This window comes from Cavia porcellus, unplaced genomic scaffold (assembly GCF_034190915.1).
Source record: "Cavia porcellus strain 051 isolate PalLab524CR breed Dunkin Hartley unplaced genomic scaffold, mCavPor4.1 scaffold_4, whole genome shotgun sequence".
In the NCBI taxonomy this organism is placed as follows: Eukaryota; Metazoa; Chordata; class Mammalia; order Rodentia; family Caviidae; genus Cavia; species Cavia porcellus.
In genome coordinates this window covers 61,114,449-61,136,110 of record NW_026947487.1, presented here as the reverse complement: position 1 = coordinate 61,136,110, position 21,662 = coordinate 61,114,449, and the positions used below count along the sequence as shown (strand labels likewise).

General features: G+C 56.1%; 1 protein-coding gene across 6 annotated transcripts in view; it reads left to right on the top strand.

Annotated features, from left to right (window-relative positions):
* The window catches only part of Adcy7 (adenylate cyclase 7), a 52,711-nt gene that overhangs the window by 15,904 nt on the left and 15,145 nt on the right, over nucleotides 1–21,662 (top strand). For 3 of the 6 annotated variants that reach the window (XM_003477680.5, XM_063247143.1, XM_063247144.1), the window contains exons 1-8: nucleotides 5,805–5,888; nucleotides 13,268–13,647; nucleotides 15,016–15,219; nucleotides 16,104–16,253; nucleotides 16,942–17,091; nucleotides 17,889–18,037; nucleotides 18,787–18,898; nucleotides 21,396–21,523. In XM_003477680.5, the coding sequence (XP_003477728.2) occupies nucleotides 13,477–13,647; nucleotides 15,016–15,219; nucleotides 16,104–16,253; nucleotides 16,942–17,091; nucleotides 17,889–18,037; nucleotides 18,787–18,898; nucleotides 21,396–21,523 (1,064 nt within the window). In that variant the 5' untranslated portion in view covers nucleotides 5,805–5,888; nucleotides 13,268–13,476. Of the gene's footprint in view, nucleotides 1–367; nucleotides 698–4,743; nucleotides 4,761–5,804; nucleotides 5,889–13,267; nucleotides 13,648–15,015; nucleotides 15,220–16,103; nucleotides 16,254–16,941; nucleotides 17,092–17,888; nucleotides 18,038–18,786; nucleotides 18,899–21,395; nucleotides 21,524–21,662 lie in introns of those variants that run through there. The other 3 variants (XM_013141365.3, XM_063247141.1, XM_013141364.3) reach the window with 3 other exon arrangements.

The window sequence follows — 21,662 nt, the reverse complement described above, 5'->3', positions numbered from 1 at the left end:
GCAGGCAGTCGTGAGTTCGATCCCCGGTACCAATAAAAAGGAAAAAGACAAATAAATAAATAAATAAAAAATAAAAACTCCAAGCTGGAGCCCTGGCTGGGGGCAGGCGTGAAATGGAGAGGCAGTGGATTGGGCCAAAAACCTATGACTTCCAGGCCATCTTTTGGGCTGCCTTGTGACCTGGATGGAGAAACCAAGTTCCAGGGAGAGGAGAGGGGCTGTCTGAGAGTGCATAGCTGGGCCAAGGCGCCATGCCAGACTGTCTGCCTCTAATTGCTTATTAAGGATGCATTTGCTCCCTGCTTGAAGCAGTCCTCTAGGGGCCTGTAATGGAGGTTTTTGGTTCTTGTTTTATTATTTTTTTTTCAAAATCATTCCAGTTTCATGCTTCAAATTTCCATGAAGTCATTGGAGCTAGACGCCTGGCCTAGTGGCTCCCCTAATTGGAGAGGGGCCCCTCACACCCCGAGCAAGCTAGCAGGAGAGAAGAGGCGCTGAGTTGAGGGCCCAGCGGTAGCTGAGCCGCCAGAGCAGGAAGTGGTGGGTCCCAGATGTGAGTCACGCTCATTAGGTAGACAGTTGGGGGAATCTCCACATGTGTGAGATTGGACACGTCTGCTGCAGGCAGGCAGGGCTGCGGCACCTCCCTGCAGACTCAGAGACTGGCCCGGCAGCTGAGGGGTCCCAGGAGAGCCAGGTAAGGTGGGTGTGGGCATGGGGTGGCACCTGTCACGCAGCCGGGCCTGAGGGGACAGGAGTGGAGAGGCCCTGGCTCAGCCGCCTGAGAGGCCCGTTGGGCCTGGCACGAGGGGGGATGTGGGGCTTTCTGGGCAGACAGCGGGGAGGGGCAGCTCCTTGATGGGGGACCAGAGAGAACTTGTCACTGGCTTTCCCAGTCTGACAGGAAAGTGCCGTTGTGACCGCAGTGTTGTTCGTTTGGCTGCTTCTACCTAGAATTCTGGGAACCACAGGCACTCAGAGGTCCACATTTTACATTTACAAGTACACTTTACTTTTCTCATAGAAAGGGAAAAAAATTGGTGAGGGAATTTATGTTATTAGATAAAACAACAAATTAAAAAACAAAACAAAATAAAACTCTGCAAGTGGGGCCTGGAGGTATAGTTCAGAGGTGGAGAACTTCCTAGCGCGTGTGCTAGGGTTTTAGGCCTGGGTTCTGTCTCCGGAGCCACAAATAAGAGAAAAGAATATTAAACCTTTAAAGAGGACAGAGACAGCAGCTGCCCAGGGAAGGGGGACAGTGCCCTTCCGCCCATTCCCTGGAGGGAGCCGTGGCCCTGGACGAAGGCGGGTGCTGTGGAGGGCTCTTCTGGATCTTCTGTGTGCACTTCTAAATACATGTGCAGTCACAGCGCGAAGCAGGTGCCTCCTCTCCACCTTATGTTGGGTTTAGCCGCAGGGATAGCAGGGACTGGGCCTTCCTCCCCAGCCAGGCCCAGAGGAGGCGGCAAAGGGCCTGCGTGTGGGGCTGCAGCAGGCCCCTGGCTTCCAGGCCTGCATGGCAGAATGTGGTGTGGCTGGCCCTGCCTGGAAGGGCTGTGTGTCCATGACTGTCACCAGCTCAGCCACAGATGTATAGGCCGACCGTGTGAGGGGTGGGCCAGCCCTTCGTGTCTCAGAGCGGGCTAGGGCTTCTGCAGGGCTCCCAACCCACACTGGATGAGCACATTTAAATTGTGAAAGTTAGTTTTAGCGTGCCTTAGAAAAAAATCTGCGAACGTCATAAAATCCATAATGAAAGTATTATTGTCTCAGGCAAGGCTAGTGGACAACTTAAATAACAAGCGGGCGTTTGAGAGGAAGTCTGCAGTGCCCTGCAGGAAGTGGGGTGTCTTTGGGTTGGGGGGGTCCGTTGTGAGCATAGCACAGTTCTGACCTGGCTGGGCAGCTTCCCCTCGCCAGAGGGTCTCCTGGGGTTTTCCTGTAGCTCTTGCTGCAGGGTGTGGCTGTAGGGTGGGGGGCTTTCTGATTGTTGGGAATTCTGGGCCTCAGCAACGAAGGCGTGGCTGCCAGCAGTGTCTCTGTGAAAGGAGGTGGCTGTGTCCTAGCAGCTGATTTCTGAGGTGGAGTGAGGAAGAGTCTCTGTGCAGGAGGAGGTCTAGGGGTTATGGGTTTGGAGGTGGGTGCCAGGAGAGCTTAGGCAGGAGAGGCGGGACGGGGCAGGAGTGACAGGCCAGAGATGCTTCTGCACAGGAAGACAGAGGCCACCAATGTGATGTCCCTTGAGAAATGTGCACCCTCATCCCCCATTACAGTTTGTAACTATTAGTCTGACCCATACGTGGTCTCCCCTAATGCCCTATGCGATAGATGTCATTTGCTCCCAATTTACATGGGGGAGACCTGGGGGCGCAGTTTTATCTGGAGCTCCCAGATAGTCAGTTTTTGGGTGTCCATCTATGTATGAACACCTGTGTATGGGGAGCTGTCATGTTTAAGGTCTGGAGGGGGGTCAGGACGCCACATCTTGTCTTTGGAAGCTAAGAGGGACCAGGAGATGGGCGTCCTCACTGGCTGATAAGGATCAAGTTCCTCTACACAGGCCCCCTGCGCCTGGCCTGACTTTGTTGCTAGGCCCACTTCAGGATGGCTGAGGGCCCTGTGTTAGCAAGGCGGGAACTGTTCCCACCACCGAGCCTGTCATTCTTGCCATTCTGCCATTGCTGGGTTCATCCTGGGGGGCTGTGTGGCCCACCCATCCGTGCTGCCTGTCTCTGCTGCTCCTGTGCTGGAGGAAGAGGATGTGGAGCTCATTCAATTAAGGTGACAGCAGCATCCCCTCTCTTGTCTTCCCGAGAAAGTCTGGGGTTCCCCAGGACACAGCACACTGGTCATCAGAGTAGCCCATTCCAGACTCTCCTGGGTCAGGAGCGAGGCTCTCACTGCACTAAACAGACCTGTGCAGCTAGGAGCCGGGAGTGAGTCTGCATCTGAAGGATCCCAGAGAGCCAGGGCCATCTGGAGGTCACGGTCCACCCCCACCTCTGGCACAGAGCACACTCCCTGGTCTGGTGGTCTGGGTTCCTGTTCCCTCTGCCTCCTGGGGCAGGGGTGAGACAGTCAAGGCAAGGTGGGAGCCTGATCCTTGCATCCGCAGCATGGGCTTCCTGACCGTGCTGTGCATGGAATGGTTGCAAGGATCAAATGAGCTGCACACTGCCTGGGCATTTGGCATTTTCCGTGCCATGGGGTTCTCTGCCTTGGGTGGGAGACTGGATGTCCCTGGGAAACCTGGGAGGTGATGATGGCCTGGGCTGGGTAGAAGGGCCTCCCTGGTGTCCTGTGTCCTTACTTAAATTAATCATTTTCTCTGTTCCTTGGTTTTCTTATCCATAAAATCTGGCTGATAACATTGCCCAGGTAGGTTAATGGGAGGCTCCCGATGCATAAAAAATGCTTCCCAGGTATCTGAGACAACGGTTTGACTGGGAGGCTGTCAGCAGTGGCTGGAGCTCCTGCAGCCTGTATATGAAGGGAATCCAGCCAGTCCCTCTTGATGCAATGGCCCTCTATCCTAACAGGAGGGTGCCACAGCACCCCCCACCCTGGCCAGCCATAGGCATCCAGCTCTACCTGCTGCCGCCCACAGATTTCACAACCCAGCACATCATGCCTAGGGCATTGCTCAACTCTGAGTGTAGACCCACTCGGTTGAAGAGCCCTCCATTCCCTGCTTTCCCTGGGAGCCTTTCTGGAAGGAAGTGGGCCATGAGGTGAGGTGGGGAGCCTTGGACCAGAGCTCCATCCTTCTTGGTGGCATTTTTCCCTGACACGGGATGGAAATGTCCTGCTTCCATGGCTGTCTTCACTAACAGATCTGTTTTCATAGGCATTTTCTGTATACAGGTGGGGTGCATGGCTAGGAGATAAACCCCAGCCGTCCATGTGGACAGGATGGGGTACAGATGGTGACCTAGCTCTGGGGAAAAGGCCGGAGGATCCCAGGCTCTTCCTCCTCCAGCATCATATGTGGACCCCAGTCTGGCTCTGAAGCCCCCCAGGACCTGGCCCATCCTCCCTCAGCCTCGCCCCTCATCCCCCTCAGCCGCTGTGGACCAGCCTGCCGACTTGCCCATCTGAAAGGCATGGTGCTCTCCTGGCCCTGCCTGCTCTTTGCCTGTGGTCCCCTCCTGGCTTGTGTCCCAGGTGAGGTCTCCTCTTCAGGGATCCTCAGGCAGGAGTCCACGGTGTCTGTCCTGAGCCAGCCCCGGTGGCAGCCTCCCTTCTACCCATCAGCCCTGCTTTGAGCCCCCCCTTCCTGCCATTGCTGGTACTTGGCTCACTGCTGTACCCCTTCTCTCTTGGCCTCTGTCCCTCTGTCTGCCATCACAGTGACCCCTGGAGGGGTTCCCTGCATCAGAGCCTGAGGGGAAGGGGTGTACTAAGGTCTTTATTGCAGGTACCCCCTGTTCTCAGGTGTGTTTCCTGGTCCCTGGTCCCCTGCTGCTACTGGGCTCTGACTCCTTTCCTCTGTAATATATCTGGACATAAACAGCACCAGGGAACATCCTTCAAGTCCCAGGGCGGAGACCAGGCTGCCAAGTGGGCCCTGCCTGCTGTCTGCCTGGCCCTGCCCCGACCTCCCACACATGCCTCCCACAGCTCCATCTGGTTAGAGAAGCAGAAGCCTTTGAAGTCTGGAGGCGCTGCATTAATGGGGACCTGGGCTAATGGGACAGAGGCCTATTTTTGAAACACCCAGACTCCTGGGAGCCACTGCTCAGTTTCCTGGGTCAGAGGTATGGGGGCAGCAGGCTGGGGCTGGGGACCAGGCCAGCACTTCCGCAGCCCCTTGTCAGGGTCAGCCTTCTGTGCAGCAGGGCAGTGAGGGAGAAGAGCTGCTGTGGAGGCTGACAGGAAGTGAGGCCCTGGGACTTGAAGGATGTTCCCTGGTGCTGTTTATGTCCACCTTTCTCAAGCTACTGACCCTCTGTGACTGGAGGTGGTGGCGTGAGCCGGGGGATGGCCCTTGCTGTATGCAGTACTCCGTGTGAATGCCTGAGGGCTGGATGACATTACCAGTCCATCCATTTGGCAGGAGGCCGAGGCCAAGGGAGGTTAATGAACAAGTCCAAGGTCGTACAGCTCCTCCAAGGTGGAGCTTGGTTCCTGCTCTGCTGTTGGGTCTCCAAGTCTGCATTTTCCTCGTAAGCTTTGCTGCCTGCCACCCTCCCCTGCCTGCGTGGCATGTCTTTTTCTCCTGTAGCTTACTAATCACATGTCTGTCCTCCCCCTCGCACAAGCTGCGTAGGGACCCCTGACTTGCTGTGGCCTCAACACCTCATCCTGTGCCTGGTGGGGCAGAGGCCCAGGGCACTGGCTCTTTCCATGGGCGTGTTTCTGTAAAGATTCTATGGTCAGGAGGCGAGGTCACTGCTGGAGTAGGCAACGGAGGGAGTGAGGGGTTTTATCTCCTCTGTCAGGTGAGGAACTGAGTCCTGAGAGGCAAGTGCTACACCACAGCTTAGGCAGAAGGCACTGGGGAGGTGTGTGGAGCGAGGGCTCTAAGTGTCTTTGTGCTCTGGGCAGCCCAGGAAGCAAGGCGGTGTGTGGCCCAAGAGCTCAGCTTTTGGCGGGGTGGGGGTGGGGTGAGTGCACCTCGAACCCAGGCAGGGGCAGGCAAGCCTATCGGGGCCCTGGGGCCTGGCCCGTGGGCAGCCTTCCTGGAATAGGCAGCATCTGAGGATGCTCTGCTGGGCAAGCTGGAATTGCCAGATGGAGGAGTGTGGAGGTGGGAGGTAGCAGCATTCTCAGGCCGCCCTGGGCCTAGAGAAGAAAGGGTGGGGCTTATTTGGGGAAGCAAAGTTGGTCAAATCACACAGCTGCCAGGAAGGTCTCAGGAGGACCCGGCGGAGTTTTCGGCCAGGGTGAGAGCAGGGACTAGGCTTCAGGTTCTTGCTGTTTTAGGCGGGTGTGGGGAGCCCCCCTGGACCATCCCTAGGGGAGGCCTGGGCACAGGGGACCTGGGACTACTGGGGTCGGAGGCTCTATCACAGGGTCCTGTGCCCAGCCTGGAACCTGGCTCTGGGAGGAAGGATCCTGTGATCCTGAATGGGGACTCAGGCTCAGGGGTCAGCTCTGTGCCACCTGTGCCTCTGGGGCAGCTGTTCGGGAAGCCGGGGCTGTGGTTGGTGGGGGTGGTGGGGTGGGGCTGCTTCCCCTGCAGAAGGCTCTTCCGGACCTCGCCTGGCTCCACGAGGCACCCGTTGCCACCCTTCATATGCCCCCTTGGCCTTGATGGGGGCCTCAGGAAGCCTCTAGGGGCTGGGAGGTCTCTGCTGGTGGTTTCAGCCTGGACCCTTGCACAGATGGTGCTGTGGGCACCAAATTGGGACCTATGGGGTGGCTTCAGGCTGGCTGTGGGAACAGGAAGGGGCAGGCAAGGCAAAGAGGCCTTGCAGGGAACCTGACTGGGTAGGAGGTGCCCCTCCCACAGCTTCTCTATCACCCGCTCTTCTGCATGCCCCTGGGGGAGGGGATCTTAGAAGCCCTGGGGCCAGGCCTGGAAAGGGTGAAGTCACACTAGTCACAGCTGGTGGAAACCTGAGCTGAACTTAGGCCTCCCAGCGTTAAGCCCAGGGTCTTATATGTGTTGACAGATGGGGAAACTGAGGCCACTTCTCAATATTCTTCTCTGCATCCTTATGGGAGAGGCAGGATGTGGCTCTCACTCCTGAAAGCTGCCTGGTGCAAGGGAAGGCAGCGGGGTCCAGGTCCATTCCTCCTCCTCTCCACCCAGGGAGGCCCTAGTCAGGGCTGGGGCCCTCATCCATGTGCCCTTCTAGCCCAGCTCAGTGTCAGGCTAAGTGGGGAGTGGAGCCCCAGCCCGAGGGAGCTCCCTGAGGTGTCAGAAAAGGGGGAAGATACAGGGGCATGCGTGTGGCCTCTCCACGGGCCTTAGCTCCAGGGAGGCTCTGGGGGAGAAGCTCTGAGGCAGGGCTCAGAGATGTCAAAGCCAGCATTTCTTCAGTCTGGACTCCTACAGTGTTAAAAAAAAAAAAAAAAAAAGCCAGCATTTCCTAAAGGAGGTTCTTTAGGTTTGTAGTGGAGAAAGGTTCTGGGAGCCAGAAAGATGGGGAGTCATGGAATGCTGTCTCACTGTGTGTATGTGTGTGTTTTCCTGGGCTCCCATATGGAGCAGGCAGTGTTCAAATCCCAGCGCAACTGCTTCCCAGCAGTGAGCTTTGGACAAGTAGATTAGGACTGCAGAGTGGGTCTCTCTCCTGGGAGTCATGCTCAGGGCTTCACACTCTGGCATCTCTGAGGGCAGGAACCTGAGTGGTCCTCTGCCCAATGTGTCTTCAGGCTGGGTCCAGAGGTGGCAGAGTGTGTCCCGAGGGCTTGGTGCAAGCTTTCTGTCCTGCCAGTGATGGGGAAGGCTGCCTGTGGGAACCCTCGGAGTCCCCTCAGGTCCCGTGTACTCAGGCTGATTCTATCCCTTTTTACAAAAGAGGAGACTGAGGCACAGGGACTGTCATGCCACTTAGGCAAGTTATACCTAAAATTCCTTTAAGAATTTTTCAAATTGCACAAGCAGTGTAACAGTAGAAATAGGAAACAGAAACAGAAAATGAGAAGTGAGATTTAGCCACTCTGTCAAATCAAGTTTGGGTTTTTCTGTGTCCCGCTTCAGTCCTTATCTGTTCCAGGCATTGCTGGGCCCGTGTGGATTTTCAACAGTCAGTCTTGTGACAACTGCCAGTTTCAGGCTGCTGCACCCTCTTTGGGCAGCGGCATGCTGCTCACCACGAGGATACATTGTATACTAATTTGTTTCCCCAGCTCCTGACTGGTAGATGCATTGTGTCAGTGGTTTTCTATTGGGAATAACTGATGCCAGGAATCATCTTGTACTCTCACTGCACACACTGTACAGATAGGGTGTTACTTGAAGTAGATCTTCAAGGTCCAGAGGAATGTGCATATTATTGACCTCTTAGATTTTCCTAACCTGCCTTGCTGAGGGATCTTGCTGGCTCATATTCCTGCTGGTTGTGAGTGCCTGCTTCCAGTGTAGATTTATGAAATGCATGGATCTTTGCCAACCAGAGAAGTAAAAATATATTTTCATGGTGGTTTTAATTCACTTTTCTCATTAGGGGGCAAAACCATCCTCTTTCCAAATGTTGAAAAACATTGGAATTACCTTTTCCACAGCTTCCTGCCTGTCCCCTTCCTCCATTTTCCTGCTGGGCCATCCGTCCTTTCCTTTGGCTGTTTGCAGGTAAATGAGATTGGTGGCTCCTTATGAAATGAGCTGAGCTACACAGTAGTTTCCCTTATCCACACCGTTTGTTTTTGAGTATGCTATTGTTAGTGTTTTTTTTTAATCCTGTAGTAAATTTCATTTATTTACACAGTGAAGTTTGCCAGTCTTTTCTTCATGGCTTCATGGGGTTGTGTTAGAAAGGCCGACTGTACCTGTCACAGTATTCCGTGGGCGCCCTCTCCCTCTGGTGCGTGGTCTCACCTGACTTTGGAGCCCATCCCGGATGGGTCCTCAGTCCGGCTGGCTCACTGTCTTGCAGACTGTGCCTTCCTTCTAGATGGGCGACTCCCAGGGCCAGAGTTAAGACTCACTGCCCTCCTCCCTGGCCTCCCACTGAGTAGAGAAATGGGTCTGTCCTGCATCGTCCATCCTCTTCATTCCTGGTGTCACTGGACCTACTGCCTGGTGGGCCCCTGGGCAGAGCATGAAGTCAGCTGGGAGGCCATGTAAGGCCAGCCAACTTCCCTCTTCTCTTCTTCCTTATCAAGGGAAAGGGATCAGAAATCTGTTCAGCGTAGGCGTGAAAGTGTTTCCATTCTAAAGGGAGGAGTCCACTGAGGGTGCATGTGAAGAAATGAATCACAAATGGTGGAAGGGGCGGGGAGAATCAGGCGAAAATGTGGATGTTCTTTCCAATAGGGGAACCTGGTTCGTTGGTTAGTTAGTCGGTTTACAAACACTGTTGCCTGGATACTGTGTGCAGAGTCCTAGCAACACCGGTTGAGGGAAGGGCACCGAGGCCTCAATATTTTCTTCCTGGCCTGGATCCTGGCATCCAGGAGGTGTCTGTGTGCCCCTGCTGAAGGGACAGGTGTAGGTGCCCAAGTGAATGACCAACTTCTGCTGGCACACCATACCAATCTCGTTACTGCTGGCACTCAAGAAGGCCAGCTTGTCACATTTCACTTAGAGGACAGACTGCCCGGGTCATGCTTCCCTCGGGAAGGAAGTGGAAAAGGAGGACTTCAGGCCTGTCCCCCCTGCCACCTTAGCTTCTCTCTCATCCTTATTGACTCAGCCTCTAGCCCCAACCCAGTCCTGAGCTGGGTCTTAGAGGGAGGGGAAACTGAGGCCAGATATGGCCAGAGGTTTGCTCAGTCACAGCACATGTTGGTGACTGATGTGCAGGTCTCTGGACCAGGACTGTGGTCCCCAAGGTGGCATCAGCTTGGGAATCATGCAGAGCCGGCTGGGAGCACCAGCTTTGCCCTGCTTGCTGGCTCTGCAGGCGTCAGCAGATGAGTGTAGGGTGGGACGTCCTGCCTGCACCCCCTCTCTGCAGCCTGGGCCCTGCCCAGCCCTGGGTCCTGAGCCTTCCCCAGAGCGTGGCCTGTTTGCCATTATTCCTTTGCAGACCACGTGGTAACCAGACCTGATTTGACCTGTGAGGAAATAGGACCAGGCTGGTGGTACAGCGCTGGGGAGGACGAGCCTTCTCCCTCGGTGCCTCTGTGCCAGGGAGAGGGGTGAGGCAAGCGCCACCCTGCTCTGGGGCAGCCCCTCTTCTGCACGCATCCTCTGCCCCAGCGGATTCCCTCCCTGCACTCTGGCCGCTCCCTCCCTGGCCCTGCCTGCCTTCCCCACCCTTGCCACTGTCCCAAGCATTTGCTAGGACCAGCATTGGGCAGGCAGATACGCAGATCCTGCCATGGCAGTTAGAGGCAGGGGCTGGCTGTGAGGTAGACGGAGCTGAACGGAGTCAGGGATGCACCTGGGAGGGAAGGTGTGGGGAGGGATGTCAGGCGCACAGAGGGCTGAGATCTACAGGGTTCTGGGGACAGGTAGGCAAGAGGGCGGAGGCCAGTGAGACTGGGACTGTTGGTCCCTGGGCTTCTTGGGTGCCCACTTGGCTTAGGCCTGAGTTGGGCAAAGTGGCTGCTGGCTGGACCTGCACCAGGCTCAGGATGTCTGAGAGAGGTGATGATGTGAGTCTCCCTCAGTGAAGTGGGGAGAAATCTGCCTGTGACACCCCATGCTCTGGGTAGCTGAGCCAGCCGGAGAGGCAAGTGGGCTTGTGACTTTTAGCAGCCACAGGGGTTATGGCCCAGGGGCCTGATGGGACCTCTCCTCCCTGGCAGGCCTGCCTGCTCCTTACGCCTCAGGCGCCCGCTTCCGTTTCTGAGGTCACTAGGGCCGAGGCCTGGGTCTCTCTGTGTCCTGCTGAGGTCAGCCAGAGTAAGCCAGGCTGGGCTTCCGGCCAGAGCAGTCTGTCTGTGCCTGTGACAGTGGAGGTGTCTAGCACAGCTGCCTCAAAAACACAGTGGGCCTGCGGGTACTGTGGGTCATTTGCACCGAGGAGGGGTCTTCCCTGAACCCTAGGCCCAGCCCCACAAGGGGCCCAGCTTCCTGCCTCTAGCAGCTCCTCAGCTGGGACCCCACCCAGTTCCAGCCTGTGTGTGTCTGCTGGGGAACACAGTTCTGCCTGAGAGCGGAGTCAGGGAGAGGGGTGTGGGTGGCTCTTAGGCTTCCTGAGCAGGCCTCTTGCATCCTACTGCTTGACCTTGCTCCTCTCTAAAAAAAAATGTTAAGAAGACTGGGAATGTAGCTCACTGATAGAGTATCCTGGGTTCAATTCCCAGTAATACATAAGAAAAAAAACTGATAGCTGGAAACAGGGAGCAGCTGAGTGCAGAGGCCTTGGCTTTAGTCCCCAGTTCTGCACCCACCCCGCCCCATGTGTCAGCTTATCTTTCTCCCCTTCTCCAGTAGGCTTTCCCAGGGTGGCTCAGTTCTGCCTGCCGCTCTTGCCCTGGGTGGTAAATGTCCCAAAGAGGATTCCCACTGGGGTAATTTTGGGGTCAGGGCTTGGGAGGGGCCGTGCTGAGCAATCCATCCCAGGCAGGGATCTCTGAATCAAGAACCAGCAGCTGCCCAGCAGAAGTGGGAACCCCCTCCCCCATCCAAACCATGGTAGGGTTCCCTCCTCTATAAAATGGGGTGCTGCCCTGTTCTGCTGACAGTTGGACAGTGAGGCGCTTCTCGGACCACTGTCCTCCCTCCAGGTCAAGGGCCCCTGATCTGTCCAAGTGGCTTTGGAGTTCAGACAGGACCATAGTCTGGGATGGGGAGGCAAGGCTAGGCTGGACCAAAGGGAGGACTGGTAGCCAGGAGATGTGCCCAACGGGGGTGTCTCCTGCCCAGAGAGGAAATGAGTGGGCGCCCTACCACCGAGCTGTGCAGGCCGAGGCTTAGGTCTTGTGTAGAGAGATGGTAAAAGGATTCCTGCGTCCGGGGCCTGGGGGGCCTTCTTAGTTGCCAGTGGCCTTAGTGACTGGCAGGGGAGCAGGTGATTAGACAGAGAAACCTCGAAACCTTCCTGGTGCCAGTGGCTCTGGCTTCAAGGTGGCTTGAGAGAGGAGTCACCTGTGGAAGCCAGTCTTCCCTGCAGCCTCCAGCCCTGCCTCGCTCTGCCTGGCTCATCCCAGGAGCTGGATGTGGCCCCTGCATGACTGGATCCCGGTGCCCAAGGCCACACACTGTCCCCCTGCCATCCAGCCTGTTGCCTGGGAAATGGCCTACTTAGATGTTGAGAGCTGTGCTTACAATGGCCCAGGTCTCCACAGCCTCGCTCTGTGCCCCAGCAGGGCGGGCTGGCGTTGCGGGTGTGAGGCAGCATGCGGTGAGTGTGTGGGGTTGGTGTGAGTGCACACTCGCACCACATGCCTGCATTCTGGTGGCCTGAGGCTGCATTCTGAGGCTTTGCCTGGACAGTGGATGCACGCTTTGGGGTTTAGAGTCCCAGCCTGGCAATCCAGTGCCCTGGGGTTTGGCCCCAAGCCGGAGGGGCTGGCACTGTTGCTGTTGGTGCCCTCATGGCATCTGGCTGGGTCCCCTGGGATGTTGGTGGGGAAGCCTGGCTGGGAAAGTGTGGTTTGGGAGTGGGCAGACCCAAGTTTGTATTGTAGTGCTTCCACTAACCTGCTCTGGCTGTGTGACCTAGTGCAAGCTACTCTGCCTCTCTGGCTCAGTGGAGGTGGCTCCTATAGATTATGAAGCTGAGTGTGACCCTGTGTGCGATGCCCGTCATCACAGGAGCTGCTGCTGTGATTACTGCAGACAGCTATTGGAGGGGTTCCCTGGTCTGGGCACACACAGTGGAGCTCAGGTAGTGCCCCTATGGAATACACACTGGTTTGGGTTTAGAGGTAGCAGACTAATGGACTCCACCACTTAGAAATTTTAAATTAGCAGCTTCCAACATTTAAAAATCATTTCACGTAGGAATCAGATCTGTAGCTTGTCTAAACTTTGGCAGCAGCCTTGGACCTGACCCCAAAGCGTTGTCCTGATTAAGCAGCTGCTGAAACTATGGACTCCTGCCCAGGCATGGAAGTGACTCAGACTTCCAGAGTGCTGCTGTGCTGTCTGGGTCTTTGCAGTGATAGAAGTGATGTGTTCTAGGTTGCACACAGAATTAGCCAGGGGCCACTTGCAGTCCAGGAGTCCTTGAATATTGAATAGTGTGTGACTGAGGGATTGGATTTTCTGTTTTACTTTTATTTATTTTTACTTCTTTTCTTATCTTTTTCTTTCTTTCTTTCTTTCTTTCTTTCTTTCTTTCTTTCTTTCTTTCTTCCTTTCTTTCTGTCTGTCTTTCTCTTTCTTTCTTTCTTTCTTTCTTTCTTTCTTTCTTTCTTTCTTTCTTTCTTTCTTTCTTTCTTTCTTTCTTTTTAAGACAAGCTCTATTTAGTTTGGGCTGGCTTTGAGCTCACTATGAGCCCAGGCTGGACTTGAACTCATGATGATCCTCCTGCCTCAGCCTCTCGAGTGTTGGGATTTCAGGTGTGCACCACCATGCCTGGCTCTGTTTTACTTTCAGTTAATTTGAGTTGATCTGTAAGTATCTCATGTGGCTGTGGCCACAGTGAGGGAGAGAGCAGTTCTGGGAAGACTTCAGCTCATCCTTACTCTCTCTGAGGCAGTGCTTTGCTGGTGTGACCCATGAGGTCAAATCCTGGTTCCGCTTTGTCTCCACAGAGCTGAGGACCCCGCGTGTCTGACTGGCCTGTCCTGGACTCCAGCAGCATTGTGCACCCACCTAGCCTCGTGCTGTCCATGGAGCTGCAGGCCCAGCCTGCCCAGCCCCACCAGCCACCCCTGGAGAGACTGGAGGCCTAGGCCCGCAGAGGAGGGTGCTGGCTGGCAGATGCCCTCAGGCTGCGGGGGATGAGTGCTGGGGCTGGAGGATGCCAGCCAAGGGGCGCTACTTGCTCAACGAGGGCGAGGAGGGCCCAGACCAGGCCAAGCTCTATGAGAAGTACCGGCTCACCAGCCAGCACGGGCCACTGCTGCTCCTGCTCCTCGTGGTGGCCATTGCTGCCTGTGTGGCACTCGTGGCCATCGCCTTCAGCCACGGGGTAAGTCGCTGGGCAACAGCAAGGAGTGCCCTGTGCTCATGAGTTGTTATCTAGTTGTTATCTTCTTGAAGTTTCTGTTTCCTCGTTGGTGAATGTGACCCGCAGTGTGTGGAACACAGGTTAATCTGAGTTGAATTTGGAGGTTGAATTTGGGAGTGAGCTTAGTGCACATTTACTGGGCCAAATTAATTACTCTCATTTTCTCCATCATCACATCTGATCCGTCTGAAGACCCGACTCAGACTGAGCCGTGACAGATGCTATTAAAGCTGAGCTCCTTGCCCAGGCTGGCTATGGGAGCAGCTCTCCCCCTTTTCATGCTGAGCTACCTCCCCAGCCCTTCTTTTAATAATATTTTATTTTGGGCTACGTTTCCCAGCTGGACTTGCTCTTGCAATCCTCCTACCTCAGCCTTCCAGAATATTATGATTACACATGTGAGCCACCATGCCTGATTCCTTTTTTTTTTTTTTTCTTTAAAGACAGAACGTGTCTTACTATGTTGCCCAGGCTGGCCCCAAACTCCTGTGCTCAAATATTCCTCCTGCCTCAGACTGTTAAATATTTGAGACCACAGACACATGCTACCCCAGCTCAGAATCCTTCTGATCCCAGCTCCCCAAGCAGACACCGCCACCATCATCACTGCCAGGGGCGCTTGCCTCGTCCCAGCAGCTAGCTATGTGCAGCTATGGTGGCTTGAAATGCGGCTGGGATGAGGGCCTGCGTTTTTCATTTCCTTTTTAGTGACTGTAACTACAGAGAGTTCCAGAAGCAGACATCAGAGACAGGGGTGTTAACTTTCACTGGGTGCCTGGACCTCAGTGGTTGCAGCCACCAAGCACTTATTTCCCTTTACTCCCTGGGTGGCCCTGAGTGCCCACTGTGCCACCCTGGCTCAGGCCCCTGCCCTCACAGAGTACATAGGTCTGTGGGGCACCAGCCCTTGTGGGCACAGTGCCAGCTGCTCTGCTGTCTTTTTGTGTTGCCCTCTGAGCCTTCACCACAACCCCTCCCAGTGCAACAATGAGAGGGGCACCCGCTGCCTGCATCCACTGGAACCTGTTGTTTATTCCTTTTTTTTTTCTTTTCAGTACTGGGAATTGAGACCAGGGCCTTTGCACTGAGCCACATCTCCTGTTCTTTTTACATTTTTTATTTCCATACTCAGTCACTAAGTTGTCCAGCCTCAGTCTCCCCAGAGCACTGGGAAGGATAAGCAAGTGCCACCACACCTGGTTCCTCTGTTTATTTTTGAAGAGTCAGGTGCAGCTAGGAGCAGTGGGACAGATCTGTTATCCAGTTGCTCAGGAGGCTAAAGCAGGAGGATCGTAAGTTCAAGATTTCTGTGTCTGTTTGCCCTGCCAGGATCCCTCGGAGCAGCAGGCTGTCCTGGGTACGGCATTCGTGACGCTGGCTGTGTTTGTGGCTCTCTATGTGCTGGTGTACATGGAGTGCCTGGTCCGGCGATGGCTCCGGGCCTCGGCGCTGCTCACTTGGGCCTGCCTGGTGACACTGGGCTATGTGCTGGCCTGGAACGCATGGAGGAGGGCGGCCTGTGCATGGGCGCAGGTAACTGGGTGGGTGGGACGGAGTCTCCACACCCTCAGCTTCATCCCCCACACTGGGTGCTACAGGCTGGGTCCGGGACGGGCCCCAGACTAGTTCTGTCCCCAAGTCTGCTGATGGGGCTGGGCTGGGAGGAGCATCCACTTGGAAGTCTGGCCATGGCCTTTGGAGGGACCCTCACTTGGTCCCAGTGGATGGAGCTCCAGCCCAGAGCACCAACCAGCTCCTGTGCCAGGAAGGATCCCACAGGGTAGCCAGACCCCACTTTTCCTGACTCTGCTCTCCTCTACTGGCTCATCCTGGGGTGGCTCCCCCCAGGTGGGGGCAGAGGTAGCTGCAGCAGCTTGTAGGCTGCTCCCCACCGGGTTACCTGCCCTTATCTAAAAGAAAGGCTCCTTCTCACCCAGCTTGTGTCCCAGATATGACTTGCCTTGTGGAGGAACTATGGCTCTGCTCTGTGAGCTGCTCCGGTGGCCCAGGGGAGTGAGGCTCTTGAAACCCTATAACTGGAGGCAGGGAGGGTTCAGGGCCCACTGGGGCTAGGGGGCAGGTGGGGCTGCACTGCTCAGGCAGCACAGGAGGGCTCTGGCCAGCATCCCATCCTGTCAGGGCATCAAGCAGGGGTGCCCTGGTCACAGCCACAGGGCCCTGTCATAGACAGTGCATAGGAAAGGAGGACTGGTGCAGGCTGGTGCTTTGTGTTTGTTGTGTCTGCCGCTGTGTGTGGCCATAAAGGGAGAGAGGTGCTGGGCTGCCCCAGCTCAGAGGGCCCTGGGAGAGCTGGCCCCAGGAGTCCAGAGGCTGTGGGGCCTGCTGTCACCTTCATGCTAGGCTGTCTCCAGGCCCAGGCCATGCGGCCAACCTGTCTCCTGACACCCGGTCTCCAGGTACCCTTCTTCCTGTTCGTGGTCTTCGTGGTGTACACGCTGCTGCCCTTCAGCATGCAGGCAGCCATCACTGTGGGTGTGGTCTCCACCATCTCCCACCTCCTGGTGTTTGGCACCTTCACAGCACCCAGCGTTGGGATGGGGCTGCAGGTGAGTGGCAGGCCGAGGGCCAGGGTGGGGTGTGTGGTCAGGGCGATCAGAAACTGAGACTTGGGAACCAAGCCTGCAGACAGGCTGGGCTGGGCTTCCTCTGAGTCTGCTGGGTTCCACCCTGTGCTGCTCACCTTGGCACCCTGTGGAGAGAGGGCTGCTCCTGAGGTCTTCCCAGGGCCCTGACTTGATGGGCAGGGGACATGGCCCTGGGCAGCACATCTTCTGCTTGTGTGGTGCATACACTTGCTCATGGGCAGAAGGGATGTGGAGATGTCTGAGAGGACTCTGTGCCTCTAGTTCACCTGGGTGCCCACTCGCGAGTGGAGGCCCTGGGCCACCATTCTGCCTTCCCCCTCCCATGACTGCTGTTGGCTCTGTGAAGCGGCCGCTTTTGCTTCCTTGGAAGTGTCTGGCCTCCCTGGCCTCCACTGGCCAAGCCCTACTGGGCAAGACAGGTGCCCCTGGACTCAGGGAGGGCCTAGGCCTGGTCTTGCAGTCACAGTGACTCATGAGCAGATCAGCCCCTGTCTGGGCCTCAGTGTCTCTGCCTACCCCAGGAACAGTACCCATCTGTGTGGGTTGGGGGCCGGGAAATGGGAAAGCACTCATTCCTATTTGCCAAGGGGGCGAGGTCCAGGGAGGGATGGATGTGCAAGGATGAATGCCTTGCCTTGCCTGCCCTCAGCTGCTGGCCAATGCCACTATTCTCCTGTGTGGGAATGTCACGGGTGCTTTCCACAAGCACCAGATGCAGGATGCCTCCCGGGACCTCTTCACCTACACTGTTAAGTGCATCCAGATCCGCAAGAAGCTGCGCATTGAGAAGCGCCAGCAGGTGAGGACCCTGCTCCTCTGGATCCATGCCAGGCCCTGCCAAGTCTTCCTGCCCCGCCCCCAGACCTCCACCCTCCGCACAACTCCATCCTTCTCCTCTCTGTTAGACAGCAGGCGCTTGTTGAGCTCTTGGAGCACCCAGCCTGCTTAGTCAGTTTCCCATGCCTGGGACCAAATACCTGACTGACACATGCACTTTAAAGGAGGAGATTTATTTGGCTCATGATTTCAGAAGGTTCAGGGTCGGCTGACTTTAAAGCAGAAATGGCATGGTGGAAGGGTGTAAACAAAACTGCTCCCTCATGGCAGCCAGGAAGCAGAGAGAGCAGGAAGAGCCAGAAAGAGGGAGACATTCTCCAACTTCCCAGGACCTCCCGGCTTCACTCAGGCCCTGCCTCCTTCACCCAGGCTCCGCCTCCTAACAGTGCAGTCAGCTATGAGCTTAGTAATGGATTCATTGACTGATGAGTGTAGCACCCCCAAAATCCAACCACTTTCCGAAAGCCCCACCTTGGGAGCCATGAGACTCTTGGGTGAGATTTAAAATCTAAACTGTAACAGCATGCCTGGCTAGACCCCCATGGCTCCCACTCCCTGGGCCTTTAGGGACATGAAAAACTGTTGGGTTGGGTTAATGCTGGGTGTAAGCCTGCAGAGGATGAGCTGGCATCATGGGAAGACTGGTAAGGTGGGCAGGGAGAATAGAGGCCAAGTAGGCCAGCCTGGGGCTTGATGCCATCCTGCCTGTCCCGATGGTCACCCTACTGGTACCCTACTGGTCTGCCCGCCTTTACCCAGGAGAACCTGCTGCTGTCCGTGCTGCCAGCCCACATCTCCATGGGCATGAAGCTGGCCATCATTGAGCGGCTCAAGGAGGGTGGGGACCGCCGCTACATGCCCGACAACAACTTCCACAGCCTCTACGTCAAGCGGCACCAGAACGTCAGGTGGGTGTGTCCCCTGGGAGCTGGGGCCACCATGTCCCGGGTCAGTTGGGCGTCACCTCTGCCCATCACAAGGTTCAGGCCCCACCAACATGAGGCTGGGCGGTGACGTTTCCTCCCTGGGCCTCAGTCCCCTCTCTGCTTCACCAGAGCCAGGATCAGATTAGATTCTGAAATATGAGAATCAGGCTGGTGGTAGGGAAGATCCCTTATCCCCCCAATGGGAGGTGAAGCCCCCAGCCCTGACCGTGTCCTGGGCTGATCGGAAGGGTATGAAGGGCACTGCGTGAGGGTGCAGAGAGGAGTTAGTCCATGCATGCTGTGAGCTCGCCCATCTCTGAACCCCTGCATGCAGTCCCAGGCTACTGCCTTACTGCTGTCCCTCTGGGTTGCGGGGCAGGGAGATGTGGTGGGAGTTATTGTTCTCCCCCTGGAGCCTCAGTCTGCCCATCTGCAGAATGGGTGTTCTGCAGGCTTAAGGGAACAAGAGGAGTTTAGTTCTGGTCTTACATAGGACAAGCATCTGGGTACAAGAAGGGGACCAGGGTCCAGAGCTGCCTGGGCGTTACCCCCTGGAATGTCTGCAGTGATGGGCCACTATTGCCAGAGTCAACTCTGTCCTGCTGTCATGAGAAGCCTCTGAAACTTGCTCTGTCCTTATGGCTGGGATATCTCTCCTGTCAGATGGGGGTCCAGGACTGACTGGGCCTCACGAGGCCTTGGTCCTGACCCTGACTCTGGCCTGCCCCCAGTATCCTGTACGCAGACATCGTGGGCTTCACTCAACTGGCCAGCGACTGCTCCCCCAAAGAGCTTGTGGTAATGCTGAATGAGCTGTTCGGCAAGTTTGACCAGATCGCCAAGGTGAGCCTGGCCCCTGCCCCGTGAGGAGACTGGACCCTTGGCTGAGTTTTAGCATTCTTGCTCTCAAGACCCCAGATGAGGTTTGGGAGAATTGTTATGTGGTGGCCAAGGCTGCAGGAATCCTGCTCCCCAACACTGGGTGGGGCTGGTGGGGAGGTGCTGCACACATCTGGGGTGATAGGGTCCAGGAGCTCAGGCAGGGCACTCAGCCACCTGTGGAAGGTGGCTTCCTCCTCCCTATGCAAAGTCTCACCTGGCAGTCTTGAGGGCTGCAGGTGCCCTGTGTCACCCAGAACCTACTTTTCACAAGATGCCAAGTAAATCCTGTGCACAGGAAAATTTGAAAAACCTAAAAAAGAGATCCAAAGAGGAGAGGGAATGGTGTTTTGGATAGGAGAACAGCATGTGGACAGAAAGCTGTGTGCCTTAGAGTGATGCAGAGCCAGGTATTCAGGGGACAGGGATACTACTGAGGGGCACAGCTGTACCAGACAGGAGGATTTTTCATTAATTTACCAAATGGCCTGAGGCTTCCTGGCTCCTGTGAGCCTGGGCTGCTCTTGGGTTGCTCATGTGTTTTAAAGCCGGTGCTGGGGCTGGGCAGGTGGTTAGGGCAGACTTTCTGGAAGTCGTTGCCCCTAACTAAGTAGGACTACAGGGGAGGTGTAAGGCAGTGGCTCCCTCTCTTGGCTGCACGTGTAAATCACCTGGAAAGCTAAAACACCAGCGCTAGTGTCTACACCCATCAGAGTTTCTAGGAGGCCCTCAGGTGACTTTAGGGAGGGACAGTGGTCCAGAATTGATGGGAGACAAGCTCAGGCTCCTCCCTGCAAAGAATTCTTCATGATCAGAGATGTTCAGTCCTGAGAGGGACTGCCCCACCAGGAGCAGGCTCCCCCTTACAGGGCCAAGCTCCCCATCACTGAGGATAACCAACAGTGTTAGATACCCCTGGCCAGTGGTGTCCTGGAGAGCATTGTGGACTGAGAGGCTCAGAAGTTAGGCCACCCTGGAGCCTTCCTTCAGGAGCTCTCTGGCTTCAGAGCCAGCAGGACATTGTGTCCCCATGTTGGACACCTCTCCTTTCCCCGCAGATCCCTGAGCCCTGGTTCAATTGCTTCTCCAGTTTTCAGGTAGACAAGCAGGGTGACCCCAGCCTTTACTGCTGTCAGTGATCAGATCCCGAAATACCTACCTCTTCTCAGGGCCCAAGGCTCAGGACCCTGCCCTCTAACTTCCCACTGTCAAGGACACTGCAGGCCCATCAGCTTGTGGAGGAGCAGTGTGGGCACGTGGCTAAGTTCCCCTGAATTCCTGACAGCCCAGGCCAGCCACATGTCTGCTTGAGAGGATGTCAGGACGGTTTAGACATAACAGTTCCTCTGACACCTTCTCTCTACTAAAGCCACTGTGCCCAGCGTGTACCTGCCAGGGCCAGGGCCGTGCAGGCACACAAGAGAGGAGGCTGTGTTATGCCAGGGTGCTGGGTCATTGACACCAGACAGTTATCCCCAGGCCAGGGAAAGATGCGCACAGGCCATGATCCAGACCTGGGACAGATGGTCCAGCAGCATGGCAGCCCATGGCACCTTGTAGGAGGGCACTGTGGGGTCAAGGCAGAGTGTAAGGCTGCTGCTGGCGCCGAGGGACTAGCATCAATGAGCAGGCACTTCAGGACTTTAGGTCAGAGCCTCATGTCTGCATAGGGTCCTTCTCAGAGTCCTTAAAACTCACCCACAAGGCCTGGGTACTGGAGGCTGCCCTTGCCGAGGGCTGTGGTGGGGTGGAGGCTGGACCACAGCCTCAGATCGGGCCAAAGTCATCCCCACTGGCTCCTTGGGTTCTCTCAGGAGGACGCAGCCTCTCCATTCTCCGACCCTCCTTCCTTCCTGCCTTTTTCTGCACTCTCCAAAGCAGGGCCATCTCTAGGCTGCAACTGACACCTGCTGACTCTGGTTTAGGGCACCTGCTACCCTTCCTCCTCCTTCCCATCCTGGTTGTCTCAGACAACTTGCTGGTCCCCGCGCCTTTGCATGCACCTGGAACGTGCTTCCGCCAGGTACTGGCATGGCTTCCTCGCTCTACTTCTTTGGGTCTTTGCTCAGATGTTACTCTGCGAGTGGCCTCCAGCTCTGCTCCTGGGTACCTCCTCTCTCGCCAGGCCTCATTTCCTCTTAGTACTCTGCAGCAGCTTAGTGCTCTTCCAGCCTGTGTGGCTCACAGTTGAGGGGTTCACATTGGTCTCCCTTTCTGCTCTGTCCCACTGCCTAGCCCAGCACAGGTATTCAGTAGGTGCTCAGACAAGGTATGGGCAGATGAAACAGAGCAAAGGCCCTTGTGAACACTTGCTTTCGCCCCTGCATTCTTGGTTGGGGTTCCCCCAATGTCCCTGGGGCCCCAGTCCTGCCAGGCTCAGAAGCAGCTGCTGTGGGTGGTAAGAGGCTAGCTCCTTGGGCGTGTGGCCTCAGACTCCACTGACCAGGCCCCTTGCTTGTAGGCCAACGAGTGCATGCGGATCAAGATCCTGGGTGACTGCTACTACTGTGTGTCAGGCTTGCCCGTCTCCCTTCCCACTCATGCCCGGAACTGTGTGAAGATGGGGCTGGACATATGCGAGGCCATTAAGTAGGTGCCAGGGCCCTGGGCAGGTGGGGGATGCACTGGAGGCTGGGAGTTGGGTGACTTGGATCCTCAGCAAACTCTGCTCTTGCTCTGCCTGGAACTGCATCCTCAGATCTCAGGATCTCGGAACTGGTGATGGGAG